At 36.1% G+C, this 14947-nt stretch overlaps 1 protein-coding gene across 2 annotated transcripts in view; it reads right to left on the bottom strand.

Annotated features, from left to right (window-relative positions):
* Positions 1-14947, bottom strand: part of PCCA (propionyl-CoA carboxylase subunit alpha) — a 281303-nt gene that overhangs the window by 148277 nt on the left and 118079 nt on the right. The window contains exons 13-16 of one of the 2 annotated variants that reach the window (XM_051630543.1): positions 11622-11765; positions 10041-10115; positions 4938-5006; positions 4004-4079 (exon numbers count right to left, since the gene is read on the bottom strand). In XM_051630543.1, coding sequence (XP_051486503.1) covers positions 4004-4079; positions 4938-5006; positions 10041-10115; positions 11622-11765 — 364 coding nt within the window. The remainder of the gene's footprint in view (positions 1-4003; positions 4080-4937; positions 5007-10040; positions 10116-11621; positions 11766-14947) is intronic. The other variant, XM_051630554.1, reaches the window with a different exon arrangement.

Genomic DNA, 14947 nt, shown 5'->3' with positions numbered 1-14947 from the left:
AAGACTGTTTTGTTCAAAAAAAATACCAATGAGCACACTGGCAGACCAGCATGGGATCAGAATAAAGGAGAGTATAAAACTTACAAGTATCACTGCCACAGAGAAGTATATTTTAAGTTAATATAAAAAGAAAAAAATCATCCAGATGACACTTGGATTTAACTATAGTTTACTGTGAAAACCTTTGTACCTGAAAATTAATTTCATTGAAATATAACATAAGATACTAAAATAAAAGGGTGCGGAGGGAAAAGATGTTGGGGGCTTTTTCTTGGAAACCCAAGACCTTCTCCACAATACTAAGCACAGTACTCTTTTTCCTCCCAATTAGTGTGCTTACAGTTGCAAAAAAATCCAGACAAGAGTTTCTGCTGCCACTGTTCTGGCAGGTCTCCATTCATATCAGAGAGTTAACTTCTATATTCCCATTCCCATCAAACATTCACCACACTTATTCATCATTTTTCCATTTTCTTTTCTATGACTGCTCTTCTACTCCATTCTGGAAGGTTCCCCCTCCTCCTGGATGGTGGTTCCCCTTATTTCATCCTCATTTCTACTCCTTCTTGCTTCATCTGCTGCTTACTTATGTTCTCAGGTGCATATTTTTCCAGTCTTCTTTCCCCCAAAGGGTCTACTACATTCCCCTCCCCCCACAGCAAGCAGGATCTCAACAGGTAATGGTTGACTTTACAAAAAAAGCCTGTCAATATGTTACTGCTTTCTATATGAATCATCGGAGAAGATAAAAAGCAAACAGAAGTTGAAGGGAAGATTACAGGAATCTCTGCACTCAAGAACATGAGCTACCTGCCCATATTCTGGTGAACCATTTCTTTTCTTTAAATAGAGAAAAACAATTTTCATACATAAACTTTCCAGAACTTCATACTGGACTTTATATATGCATTTAAATGAACTGATTATTCAGCATCAGAAATTACATGATAAACATGGTAAAATCTTCAGAGAAACCGAGAGGCAGGAAATCACACATCTTGTTTGCACATACAGTAGATGCACTGAAAGGCATTATTCCAAAACCTTATTTCTGCTGCTCCAATTAAAAAGGGGAAACAAAACATTGAGTTTCTGAAGAAAAGTCGCATAAAACAAGAGAAAGATGAACTACCAACAACAGTGCAAGCTCAAAGGAAAGAACTCATGCCTCACCCCAAAGAGCTATAGTGCCTCTATACTTGACTGACATCTGGAATTTTTCAGTATTCTCCAGTAACCACTGAATAAAATGAAAAGTGTATCTGCTTGAGGCAAATCTGGTTTAGACCTTGAATATTAACCATCCCTAAACTATCCTGGAAGACCCACAAATAAAAATGTTACTTAACTAGACCGTTCCTCATTTATAAGTCTCAATTAAGATTTTGAATTCAGATCAGTTCTCAATGGAGGAGTCAGTTCCTATAAGAAAAAAAATTGATTGTGAAGGGCCTTAAGGAGATCATTTAATCCAATCCACTACTCAGAGAAGTGCTATATGAGTGCTATACTTTCACTTGCTCCTATTAACAACACTGCAGATACTACACAGGAAACAGGATGCAGATTACATTTCCATAAGCACATTGAATATACCTTGAGTTCGTCCCATTGTTATCATTTACCAGTCAACAGACGGTAGAACTTCTTATTTTAGTGTATGTAAATTGTCACCAACCCAAACTAATAACAAGTTAATGTAATAGGCATTTTCAGATCATATCATTGTTGCAAGTATCATAATTTGATGTATCAAGATACTGCTATCACAGCCACTATAGGATGTTGCCTTGCTGGCTTAAAATATTATTTACTCAAATTTTGCATAAGTCTGCATTCTTCACATGTGCTGTATTACATTTTATGAAAATGAATGCATAAATGCATAAAGTTGCTTTTACTTTTCTGATGCGTAATTATTTTTGTCTATTTAAATACCAAATACTACTACTTCTGCATCACTTGTTTAGGCTTACTTGAACTTATTAAAGACAACTCTAAACAAGGAGGAGGAGTTCTATATATATCAATGCAGTCCAGAACATCACTGATAGAACAGTTCCTGCAAACTGTACTACCAAGCATCATTCACAGTAGGCTAGAGAAGAAATAATTGAATATCCATGAATGTTACACTTTAAATAAACCCTGAAAAAAAAACACCCAACTGTGTGAAGCCATACAAAAATCCTGTTGGTTTTCAAATGAAAACCACTGCTCACTGCAACAAAAAAGTGTTCTGGAAATTCCTTTACTTTTGACGCCTGTGACAAATAAAAATCTGTCCTTCGTAATATTTTTTTAAATGTGTTCCTCCTCTATAGTTTTCTTTCAACGTTTTTAAATAGATTAAGAGCTTTTTCACAGGTAGAAATACTACAGAGATATCAAATATGAACACTGAAATACATGCATGTGTACTAGTAAAAGACAAAAAAAAAATCAATAAATTAAATTAGTAATTTTCATATGTAAGATTCATATCTTTTTTCGGTACCCATATATCTGTGGAACTGTTTTTAAGTACATATACAGCTCTGTAAAACACCTAAGAACAAACAATTAAGTTCCACCCCATATTATAGCACACAATAAAAGGTCATGCTTCACACACAAGCCCATTATTCTCATTAACTACAATCCTTCTAGCATAATTTTCTATTAATTCAAACCGAGTTTGAATCCAGAGCCTGTCTTCATTACAAACAAATAAAAAAATACCTCACAGCAGTATAAATTAGTCTCTCATGTAAATTTGCTCAGCTGATATGCAGCAGGGGTTTACATCTGCACATTGTACTGCAATAGTGTTATGGGTTGAGTTGCACCAGTATAAAGCACTTTACAGTTATACAGTTAATTTACAATGGCTAATCCTACTACCTATCTAGAACCATGGTAGAGCAATGCTCACTTTTCTCCTAGACAGATAATCTTTCTAGCCTGACACGGTGTCTGTAGTACTCAGACAGCAGTAAAGGCAGATCAAGTTTTACAGAAACACTCACATGATTGTCTGCTCTGTGAGGTGTCTCTGCTCCCCCTCCCAGCCATTCAGAGAGGAATTATTCAGTTCCAAGTCTCTCTCCCATCTCAAACCATGGAACAACCTGTCCACTGACCAAAACATGGAAGAAAGGCAGCAAATTCTCCAACATTTTGTTTCCTGCCTACCCTGATTCTTCAAGTATAGTAACCAGTAATGAAAAAAGTAAATCCCCCAAAGACCCACACAGGTTAGGATTAAAATGAACATTCTTGTCACATTACAGTTTCCTTCTCTAATCACCCCCAGGAAAAAGAAAGGATAAAAAAGTCCAATTTTTTTACCTCTCCTATGAGTTTTTCCTCCAATTTTCTATAAGACACAGAGGAAGATCTAAAGATTTCTCCTACACAAACCATGACTTCCCTCTCTAAAACTTAAAAGGAGTTGAAGTGGTCACAATTGATTCAATCCTGCTGTTTGGAAGGGCTAGAAAAACAGCTACTTCTCTTAGGCAGTCAGTCAGCAAGAGCTGAAACACATTCTGATCATCAGCCCACATCTGCATTTGTCCAAACTTAAACAATTACCTTGAAAATAAGAAAAATAAATATATACACAATCAAATATTGCATTGTGATATTATTTGACCATAGTCAATGTATAAAACTGCTATTAAATAGCAACTACTTTAAATTTCTTACGGTGTAGTGGCCTTTATTCCTTCACAACATAATAAATTACATGCTACCATTTTGTGAAAACTCTAATACAAGCTTAAGGAAATTATCTAAATACTTATCGCACAATGTTGAATCAAAAACAATGGAGAAAAAAAAAAGAAGATTCTTTTGATTTGATGTATCTTCTCAGCTTAATTAACACAATCTTTTCCTGTTATAATTTGCACTTAAGAAGCAGGAACTTTACTCGATTTGCTAATTACTACATTTTCAAGCTGTTTTCTTGAAATAGATGGCAGCCTATCACACTAGGAACCGAAATATCCGTAGTTACCTCGAATTACGTAATTGTCCAAAGCCTCTTCCATTCTTTTCAGTGCTTCAGCTCTATTAGAGCCATAGGTAATGAGCTAAAAAAAAAAACCACAAAACAAAACAAAAAATACACAACGTATTTAAGTTACCTTGAAATGAGATAATATTTTTCTCTAGATTCTGAATAGCACTTAAAATTAAAATGTTTTGTAGAACGTCTGCAGTCACAAAAACATTTCTCACACTTTACTATCTGTGCTAACGAGGCTCTCTAAAACATCAAGAAGAAACTAAGATCTCTTAATCCATTCAATGAAAGAAGGCCAATCATTTTTCCTTCATAAAACTTAAAGCATCTAAACAAGCTCTCTTCATCTTCAGGCATGCAGAAAATTAGAACAGAGGTTCAATATCTAATTGACTCTCCTGACTTCTAACGTTCAACCAACTTAGATTTAAGTGTGAACTTTTTGACAACTGAACTCCAACTGAAATGCCATCTTTTCATTTTACCAATATGCTACCCATTAGTAAGAACTAATACTAAAAGACAGTATCAACCGTTTCTTTCACTGCTTCTTTTTAGAAGCCAGAATTATTGAAACTTTCATTCTGACAAGGTTACATTTTAAAAGATAGTTGGCAGCACTTAAGTCTGAAACTAATGGTTTCTGTTTAAATCAGAATAATTAAAAATTATCAGAAACTACAAGACAAATAATTACAGTGTCAAAAGATTATAAATATATATTTTGTTTACAAGTTACACTAAATTTCCTCTACTCCACATCTTCCTTCACTTCCTTCATATTCCCCTGATACATGTCATGTCTAGCACCTTTAAAATACTGATTTACTAATCCTTTAACATACTCGCCCTCCTTTAAAAGATCTGTGCACAAAATTAGTGTTTTCATACTTTTACAATATTGAAAAAATAATCATCAACTCACTTTTGAGATCATAGGATCATAATAAATGCTAATATCACTTCCTTGTTGTATGCCACTGTCAACACGTACCTTCAAAAAAATAAGAAGCAAAAATAATTATAACCTGAGGAAAAAAAAGTTCAACACGAGATAAAATGTACCTGGCAGACTTAAAACATAACATCCATGAAGCTTATCACATACGTTTCTTTGCCTTGAAGAACTAGAATAATTAATTGTTTTCAGAGAAGCTGGGAGGGGAGAAGGGGATGTTTTCCCTCCACTAGGAATAATACTTGCAAGTTATTCTCTCCTTTAAAAGAAAACACTACTGAAATCTTCAGTAAACAGCCAAATTCTCTTTTGTTCTCCTAGAATGCACAGTAAAGACATTACATTTGATCTAACCATTTAGGTTGTGTTGCACACTCTAAGCTTCAACTCTGAACGTATCCAATTCCTATTTAATCCCTGTAATAAAATACAGTTGTAATTATTCTTCTGACTGACACACGGCATGAAGGATGTCCATATAATCACATCCCTTCTGCATCTATATGTAATCACATCCCCCATATTCCACTACAGCCTTTCCAAAGGCTCCAGCAGGAATTCAAGTAGAGAGCATTCAGCAGGAACTTTGGAGCTCTGCTTATCAGCTCCGTAGGAATACTGATCCTGTGGTTTTCATGTCTGCAACACTTTCCTTCTTTACCTCACCCTCTCAACTGTAAAACATTTTTTTTCTGTTGCTGCTGTTCCCCTAAGGCTTTAATGTTTACACAGCTTTTTCCATGGCTTTGCTTTGCGAGGACACAGCCCCAATTAAAGCTCTGATTCTGCAATATTCATGGAAAAAAATAACACAAGTTCAAAAATTTCTTTTGAAGAGGCTGATTGCTGTTAACCAGCCAACAAGTTAGTTAGTATATTGCTGATTCTTGTTTTCATCTCTCAGTTTGATTTCATCACTGTAGCAATGAGGTTAGCCATACAAAACTTTTCAAATGAGCAATTTCTGAGGAATAAATATTTATTAAATTGTTGCTTTCGAGCACTGGAATCTGAAATATTTTTTTTTAATTAATAAAAATAACTCGAGAGTGATAAGCACATTCTGAGAATCGTAAGGATGGAGGGCTCTAATCAAAGCTTTTGAAGCAGCAGGGCTCTGATATACTGCATTGTTAAGGGGTGGGAGAGAGGGTCCTGGAATCTCACTTAAAATCTTCACCTGTGGGAAGGAACCTTTGTAATAAACAGCAGCTCATCTGTCTGCAGCAAGGCAGAAAAAGGTCAACACAACGGCTGTTAGGCCTTTAATATTTTAATTTAGGCAATTATCAAGGGACCACATGTAGAACCTCTTGTCTACAGAATCCACATGAGGGCATGATGATGACTTTATTATCCAAATGACATAAAAAGATACCCTAGCAGGTGTACTCACTTTCTTTAGTAAGAAACACCATTTGACCAGTTTTTATGTCATTATGTCATTTTAAAAAGCATGTAATTATTCATATATTTGTATGTATTTATTTATACTTACATATTTATATATATTTTCTCATACTTGTATTTCTTTGAATAACTTATTTATTTATATGTAAAGGCAGTAGCACTTCTGTAACATGTTTATCACATCCTACCTGAATGTCCTTTACCTATGCTTAACTAGGAACCCCTCTACTCATATCAGGTACATTTAACATTAGCTCCTGATGAGAAGTTGTTTCAGACATGTAATGATTATAGAAGAAACATGCAGCATATTTTGCAGCTCACTTCTTGTAACTGCTAAACCACCCTTCCTCTCAGGATGCCTGCCTATATATAAAGTCAATGCATAAATTCTCACATTCAAAACATAAGACATTAATTTATCTACTCAGTCACAGATAAATCCCCTGCCCATAGTATTTTTTGTATCATACAATACATAAGATGTGACAGTATAACACACATACTGCACACATACTTGAACTATTCTGTGATCTTTGTCTCTATAAAGTAGCACCTCCCAAGTGATTATATACAAGAGTTCAGGTGCTTTACATGCACATACTTACACGTGTATGTAAGTATTTATACATGTATATTGTGTTTTTACAAAGAAAAAAACAACATATGAAAGATGTATTCTGCAGATGCAAAATAAGCAAGCTATTCAGACTTTGAAGTTAATGTAAGGCTTCTGAGGCTGCTGACTACATGCTCTGCCTGCTCTGTTTCAATTGATACACAAAATACATACTATACAATTTACACTTTTCCCTAAGTACAATATCCTGAAAAAAAACCAAAAATCACAGTGAGAATTGAGATTTCATTTAAAACTACAGCATAATTTTCTTTAACAAAAAAATATCTGGAGTTCTCTGTAGAAGTTTAATTTTCATAAAATAAACTCAAGATTACTTAAAAAACTAGAGTATAAAAGCCTCTGTGGTAGAGTGGAGTATAAACCTCTCTGTGGTGCTTTCATTTGCAGAGCCTGTCAACAATGGGTGATTTTATAAACTATATGGTGTGACAGAACTTAATGAATATTGGACAAAAAAGAAACCCTGATTCAACATATACTCACTGTAATGTGGTTATCTTCTAAATAGTAGTAATACTTATTAGACCTACAACTTTTAATTCTACTTAACATATTTCCTTTTTTGTATGCAGTATTTAAAATACCTAAGAAAGCCTATGGGTCAAGATCCTACTGTATCCTACAGCTCCTTGGTGTCACAGTCCCCATGACTTTTATTGCTGTTGTTATTTGCCACATCAGAGTCCAAGACTTCTCTCTATCTGGTACGAGTCATTAAATGACCAGACTGTCCACATATTGGCAAACATCAATGCTGGAGCTCTTCAGATATGGCAGTATATTTGCTAGCAGCACTGAACACAAATGCTCACTATCATAATATAGGTTTTTGTGGCTACCTATCTTAAGCTTCATTATCAAAGATTTTAAAACATTTATACTTATGAGTATCATGTTCTAAGAAAATTACAGACCACATGAAAAAGAAAAAAAAGTAGCCAGCATATTCCTATCTATGGCTAAGAGAAAACCCCTCACTCAGCCATGCACACCAGTTCCACCAGCTTGAGCAACTGACAAATGGGCACAGGTAGATCATCAGAGCTGACTTGAAAGACAGAAGAAATTAATTGAAAATGCATTTGGCAATATACTACTCATACCCCAAACTCACTGTAACACACTACAAATCTAATCTCTGTTGTTTTTTTTTAAGCCAACTTGTTGACAATTCTAAAATCTAAAATGCAGAAAACAAACACTGTGGCACAATGGGCCTGTAACGCTGAACTTTTGTAGTCATATTAATTTTGTTCTTAGCAGCATGACATTCTCAGGAGAGAAATTAGTTTCACCGTGGCAGAAAATATGTATTAAGACACCAAACCATGAGTGTCTTCATAAAAATAGCTGTTCTATTTTTAATACGACAGTAGAACTAAACAGAAAGAGAACAGCCTAGACACTCCATATGAGCTCCTCAAAACATTGCTCTGAAGCCTCCAGTGTAATTAAAATTTCTTTCTTCGGTACCACGATGGACCACGTGAAGCGATCAGGCATTTCCCACCCTTCATTTTCAATTCACCTCTCCGCCTCAGCACAACTCCCAGCCCACCCCGTCTACCTGACAAGTGACAGCCCAATCTGATTAAATGCTTGCAAGGGAGGGGACTCGTGGGCCTCCATGACAGGCCAAAAGTGATCACCATGGAGATACATAATTACAGCTGTCAACGCGTCTACTGTCCTGCTGGCATCAATTTGATTGCTCCCAGCAATAATGATAGACAAAGCTTAGTGTGCACTCTCCTGCACCCAATCACTTTATCTATTCCGTGGTCCATTTAGCTGACATGCAACATTCACACAAGCAAGTAACAGCAGTAAGCAGAACATTTAAGGCATTTTAATTGTTTTTTCTTTGTATGGATGGCTCACCAGCGCAAATGTTATTACATAAAACTCCTGCTGCAGCATTAATTGAAGAAAGATTTGGTGGGACAAAGACTGTAGGGGGTACAGTTTGTCCATTATCACTTGTACTTTCAACAGGTCTCACGTTTGGAAAATTGCAAATTGCAAAAACTTGCAAGGGCAAAATGTTTGACATCCTGTTAGCTATTACAACATGGTGAAAACTTGTAACAAACACTGGAGCATTCATTATAAATTCTTATTAAATACACTCTTTGTTTCATTAAAAAAGAAGTTTAGATACATCTAGTGATACCATTTTTCCCTCATCTCCTCTTTAAGATCACATAATGCCTTTTAGATCTTCACAATTTTTTCTGCTTTCAGGCTTTGAACACAGCATGAAGCCTCAAAGACCACAAAGGGTCAGGTCCCTTTAGAAAGTACACGGGCAAAAACAATTTAAGGAGCAAAATAAATCATATATCCAATAACATCTCCACATTTAAGAATCCTCCTGTAATCTTCCACTATTTTCTGTGCAAACAGACTGAATAATCATATTCACAGATGGTACAGCCTTGTCATTCCACTAACTGATACAGTGTCATGTACATGTGCACTTATGACTTAGACTACTTTGGTTTTACAGAAAGGCAGCGTCCTTGTTCTTTACACGTAGCAGAAAACAGTTTGTTAAACAGACATTCTGTATAATCAGACTGTGTCCTGAAATGTTTAATACTTGCTGTAACAAATTCCCTCTTTTAAAGTCTACAAAGCTAAACAGAAAGCATAGGCAGTTTCTCACTGCTGTCCCCAGTTCTCTGTGCTTAAAGACCTGACTCAACATTTCACTGTACTTTCTAATCATCAGTATTTTTACTACAGCTATGTTTGAAAAACTTCAGCTGAAAGTTATAAAACATAATAAAATATTTCAACATAATGGTTTCCTGTTATAGCCAATTTGAACATTTTAAACCCAGTTTGCAATTGTACATTCTTAAGCAGTTTTTCAGGTTGCATAAGTAAGTTTTGCCATGTCCTGTCTGTCCACCTCCCAGGGAAAAAGCTGGAAAAAATGGCCCTATTTACAAAGTGCTTGTAGTCTGTGTCTAAGAAACAACACCCATGAAAACCAGAACCAAGTTACTTACACTTGGCACGTGTAATGGTTCCTGATACTGAGAGAGTTTACCAATGGATGGCAGGCCAAAAGATTTGTAGGGGTCCTGAAATAAAATTCAATGAGAAATGAGAAAACATTAAGCCTTTACCGATGCAGAGAAGATAACTTTAAAAAGCTTGAAGTTTAACAGAAACCACCACTGGAATAACTTTTGGAATTACTTGTATTGAAGTACATTTCTCCATCCACCTATCTCTGCAACTCCAAACAAAGAACTGGAAGCGTATAAATTCTCTTGTATCACAGCCAAAAAGCAGGAAAGAAGTGCTCTTCACATAGCTACACAATCAAAACATACAAAGATGACATTTTCATTTGCTACATTGTGCCTTGGAAGAAGGATGGGAAAGTATTCAGAAGAGTGGAGAAAAGAGAAAATAATTTCAGAGAGAAAAAGGGCAGTTAAAAATTCAATTATCTCAAGAAATCAAACTGACCTTTATGCCTTTGGAAATCTGCATAATGCAATACCAAGATAAGCTTAACAGGACTGCAAATAAATCTATGGCCTACAGAATAACCAAACTCACGGCGAAGTAGTTGGATCCATTACTTATAAATGTGAGGGAATCTAAGTTGGAAAAATAAATAAATCCCAAGTACCAGTTACTCCAGGGTAAAGCCTGCACGCACTCAGAATAGCTTCTATGCCACCACAGGGCAAATATTTATTCTTTATGAAAACAGTTCCTATAGCTTGCAGAGCTCAGTAGAGCACACTGAAGATGATGACGTGCATGTCAGGAAGTGGAAGAAAAAAACAATAAAGATGCCCTTGGTCACCAAAGCCACAATAGTTAACCAAGAGAAAAAACATCTCAAGGTACTTCATTAATTTTCGAAAAACACATATGCCTAAAATGCTCCTTAAAATGAGGGAAACATAAGCATCATTTTTTAACTAACAAATCCTAACTTCCATGTATCAAAAATGACAATGAAAAGACATTACCTTGAAATGTCCTATCTAGGCCTGAAAAAGGGGTTTATATTTTAGTAAGCTTTTTTAAGGGGAGATACTGTAATTATAAAGTTACTGTCTTGGAGTGTTTCTTGAAAGTTTGTCCTATACACTATAGTTTCAGAAGTCATATAACTTCATTCTTTCAACAACCTATTTTTTAGTACAAGAAAAATTCTGTAAGACATTGAATTTTAGCTGCAAAGTTTCAAGCACACAAGTTACCAAACCTGGAAACACTAGTTAACTGTAGCAAGTAACTCCAGCACTGCCTCTTTAAGTATGAACAGAACATACAGGAAATGTCCTTAGAAATAAATCTTTAAGTTATTTCATTTACCACTTTTAACTCTGATTTTCAGGAAAAAAAAAAAAAAAAAAGGTATCTTGAAACACATACTGTCTTTTGAATTAAAAAATAAGAATTCTACAATTCCACAAAAGCTCATTAACCATCTGTGTTACGTACTACAAGGAGTGACTTTCATATGATGTTTCTGGAGATCACCTTGACCTCGATCCACACCTGGGTATTATTACTCCACGATCCAACCACCTACCCTCCCTTCACTGTTACCACTCATTTACCTCAGCATAAACACGACATTCAACTGCCCAGCCGTTGATGGGAATATCAGCCTGTTTGTGCCTGAGAGGGTAACCCTTAGCAACACGGATCATTTCTTGGACTAAGTCCAGGCCGGTAATGCATTCTGTGACGGGATGTTCAACCTGCAAGGTTAAGAACTGTCAGTCAGTAGGTAACAAAAACAACAACAACAAAAAAATCCCACTCTCCATAAACACACGCAGATGAACAAGAAATTAGACCAGCCAAAGAACAGACAGAGCACACATTCCCCAGTGCATTGGGTTTTTTCCCAAAAAAAATTTCTATTTGACAAACTCCAGCAATGACCTTCTTTGCAGGGAAGATTGCAAAAATAAAATAATTAACAGATCACCATAATTAGGAGCAGCATACAAAAGGAAAACTGTAAAGAACACCTTAAAGGTTTGGGAGTTTTGTAGGGTGGGGGGGTTCTATTTATTTTACAAATTCAAATGAACCTGGTGATGATGAGTTAATTTTTCTTTGTTCAGAAGCTTCTCCCATTCAATTTGATTTTGAAAAGACTGGCACGGTAGCCACAAATGTATTTTAACTGAAAATCTCAAAAGTAGCTGATAATCAGCCCATTCTGCTACACTTAACATGGCACGTACAGGAGCTGCTTACGATTTCCATAGCACTAGCCTACCCTAAATCTCACCCATTTGCCTGCTTTCACTAACCTGTCCTGACAAGCAACCAGATTAGCGTAATCTTGCATCAGCGCAGTGTAGCAGAAACGAGCAGATGGATCCTTCGATATTTTTTTTTCCCCTCCCCTCCAGACTTATCTGTTTAGTGCTTAGCATGCACAATAGCTGGGCTGGACCAGCCGAGGAGTCACTCTGTGCTCTCAGCAAATTGCTGCTAACGGCTTTGGATGATGCTGCCATGGGAATACCCGTCATCCACACTAACCCCAGCATGTGCGTACAAGCATGCACACATGTGCGCGCATATATCCACATGCACACTCTTCTCCTTGACATGGGGATACCAACGGGCACGTTTATTAACTTTAAAAAACCTTTAACTAGCCTCAGTGCAACAACAAAAAGCACCCGAAGACGGGAGGGCGTGCCATGTAGGTGAAGGAACAGGCATGCAGGCTGAAAACATGTTCTTCATGCAGAGACAGCTGTTAAGACTTTCTATATAGAAATCATGTCAGAACTGCCATTTTGATTATAAAATGTTTGTGCTCCTTAAGAAAAGGCACTTTGCAATGGCTTCACTACTGTGAGATGTCATACTATGACCATTCTGTGACACAGGAGAAGGTAAGTGACCAAACCACTTGTCTTTCTTCCTTCAGCTACACTAGTATTAAGGAAAATATTTAGTCATTATAATAATCTTGTGGCTTATCAGAACAAGAAGATGCTTCGGTCTTTAAGCAAAAAGCTTTGTAAAAATAAACAGATGGCACCCATAATTAGCCCTGTATGTGCTGTGAGTTTGTTCAGATTTTCAACAAAATTTTAAGATGTTTTGACATAATTTTAATGACAAATCATCACTGAAACAAGCACCTACTCTTTGAAGGATAAAAGTGACACTGAAATGGGAATCTGATTATACAGTTTATGGATGTACCTTTGGGATTCAATCTTGATTCTACCTAACACATTATATTCTCCAGCATGTCAAGCTTAATAACAGTATTTGGAAAATCTATGAAACATCTCGGTGTCCACCCTGCAGTGCTAAATTGAAGCAATTCCATTTCTATTAAGATCTTAAGTTTCTATTAAAACTCCCTAAGTTTCAATAGAAAAGTTACTTATGACACATTCATATTTGGACAACAGAATTTATTATCTTATTTTGGAATTTAAGTTTTTAAAAATTACATTTGGATTTAGAATACATTTGAATTCTACTGTTCCAGATAATAAAAATACAATTTAAAAAAAACAAACCAAAACCCCACAACATTTGCATTATTTAGTTATACTGTCATTTTTCTTGGATTGCAATGGGCATTCCAGATTCAATAGCTTCATTGTTTTCTGCTTTAATGCTGATGATCAAAATAGGATGGAATGTTTCTGGAAAGAAAAATATTTTTGTTGTTTGGTTCTTACAACTCACAAACATTTATTTAATCCATTCTTCAATACAGATCTTTGACTTGGTCAATATTTTCTTCTGTTTCTTCAAAATACTCCCTTTGTGTCTGCACACAAAACAGCATTCAAAAAATATGATGAGGAAAAAAAAAGTTGAGGGTTTTCTTGGGCTGGGGAGAAGTTGTTCTGCTTTCTTTTAGGCCTGTGCTTCAACTAGTGCCGTTTAGGCATAATGTGGACAGTAGCAATCACATCACTAATTCTGGGGTACCAAGTGCATTTAAAACACGTTTGAGAATAGATGAAGAACATTAGATCACCAAACCAGGTAGAAAAGTATTCTAACCTTGAAATCCTAGTTGACTTATTTGTAACTTTAACCTTTCAGTGAGGTGCCCAGCTCAAAATGCATTTGTTTCAGCATTTGCAGTTTTCTTTCAGCAAGCCAAGGTGCAGGAGGGGGTCAGTATTTTTAGCATTATACAGAATATGCTTCAGCATACAGTACAAAAGGACATTAACAAAGCAGTAATGTCATATCCTGATTCAACTGTCACACCTATTTGACTAAGCTAACTGTTGTATCTACTTTTAAATCACTATTAAAAGCTAGGCTTTAAATGTTTTCCTCTTTTACTTTTGAGCCTTCTACTTTAGGTGTCACACTTGTTTTCTCTGCCTGCTGTACTTTCTTCTATTGATCTTATGCTATGCCTCTTCTCCATCACAGCCCTAGCATCCATAACACGGCAAGTAAAGTCAGGGAGTAAAGTTTTAAAGAAATTAAAGCAAGTATGTTCACAAACTGAGCTGAATCACACTCAGTTGATCAAGTCTCCGAGCTCTGGGCCATACTCAGATGTTACAGTCAGCTGATGCAAGATCTTGCCAGTAAAGCCCCATTGATTAATGGTGGTATGGTTATAGGATTAGTGTGTAAATTCACACATTACCTCAGATAACAGCAGGCACAAAAGAGCTAGGGGGACCTGCCAACATCAGAAGTCCAATTAGCATCCATCCTCAGAATAGCACAGAGAGGCTCCTAACTCTTATCCTGCCCTGTGACTGCCACCAGTCTGAAAGCTTTGCCATTCCAGGGTTCACCCATGGCTACAAGAACAGTCATGCAATTTTTATGAACAGCTGAAGCTATGAGTTAAATGAGCGATGACTGTTCCCCTTATATTTAGGGGAATAATCTCAGGATACATTTTTCTCAAGACCAT

The sequence above is a fragment of the Apus apus genome, chromosome 1 (assembly GCF_020740795.1).
Source record: "Apus apus isolate bApuApu2 chromosome 1, bApuApu2.pri.cur, whole genome shotgun sequence".
NCBI classification, from domain to species: domain Eukaryota; kingdom Metazoa; phylum Chordata; class Aves; order Apodiformes; family Apodidae; genus Apus; species Apus apus.
This window is presented reverse-complemented; position numbering and strand designations above follow the sequence as displayed.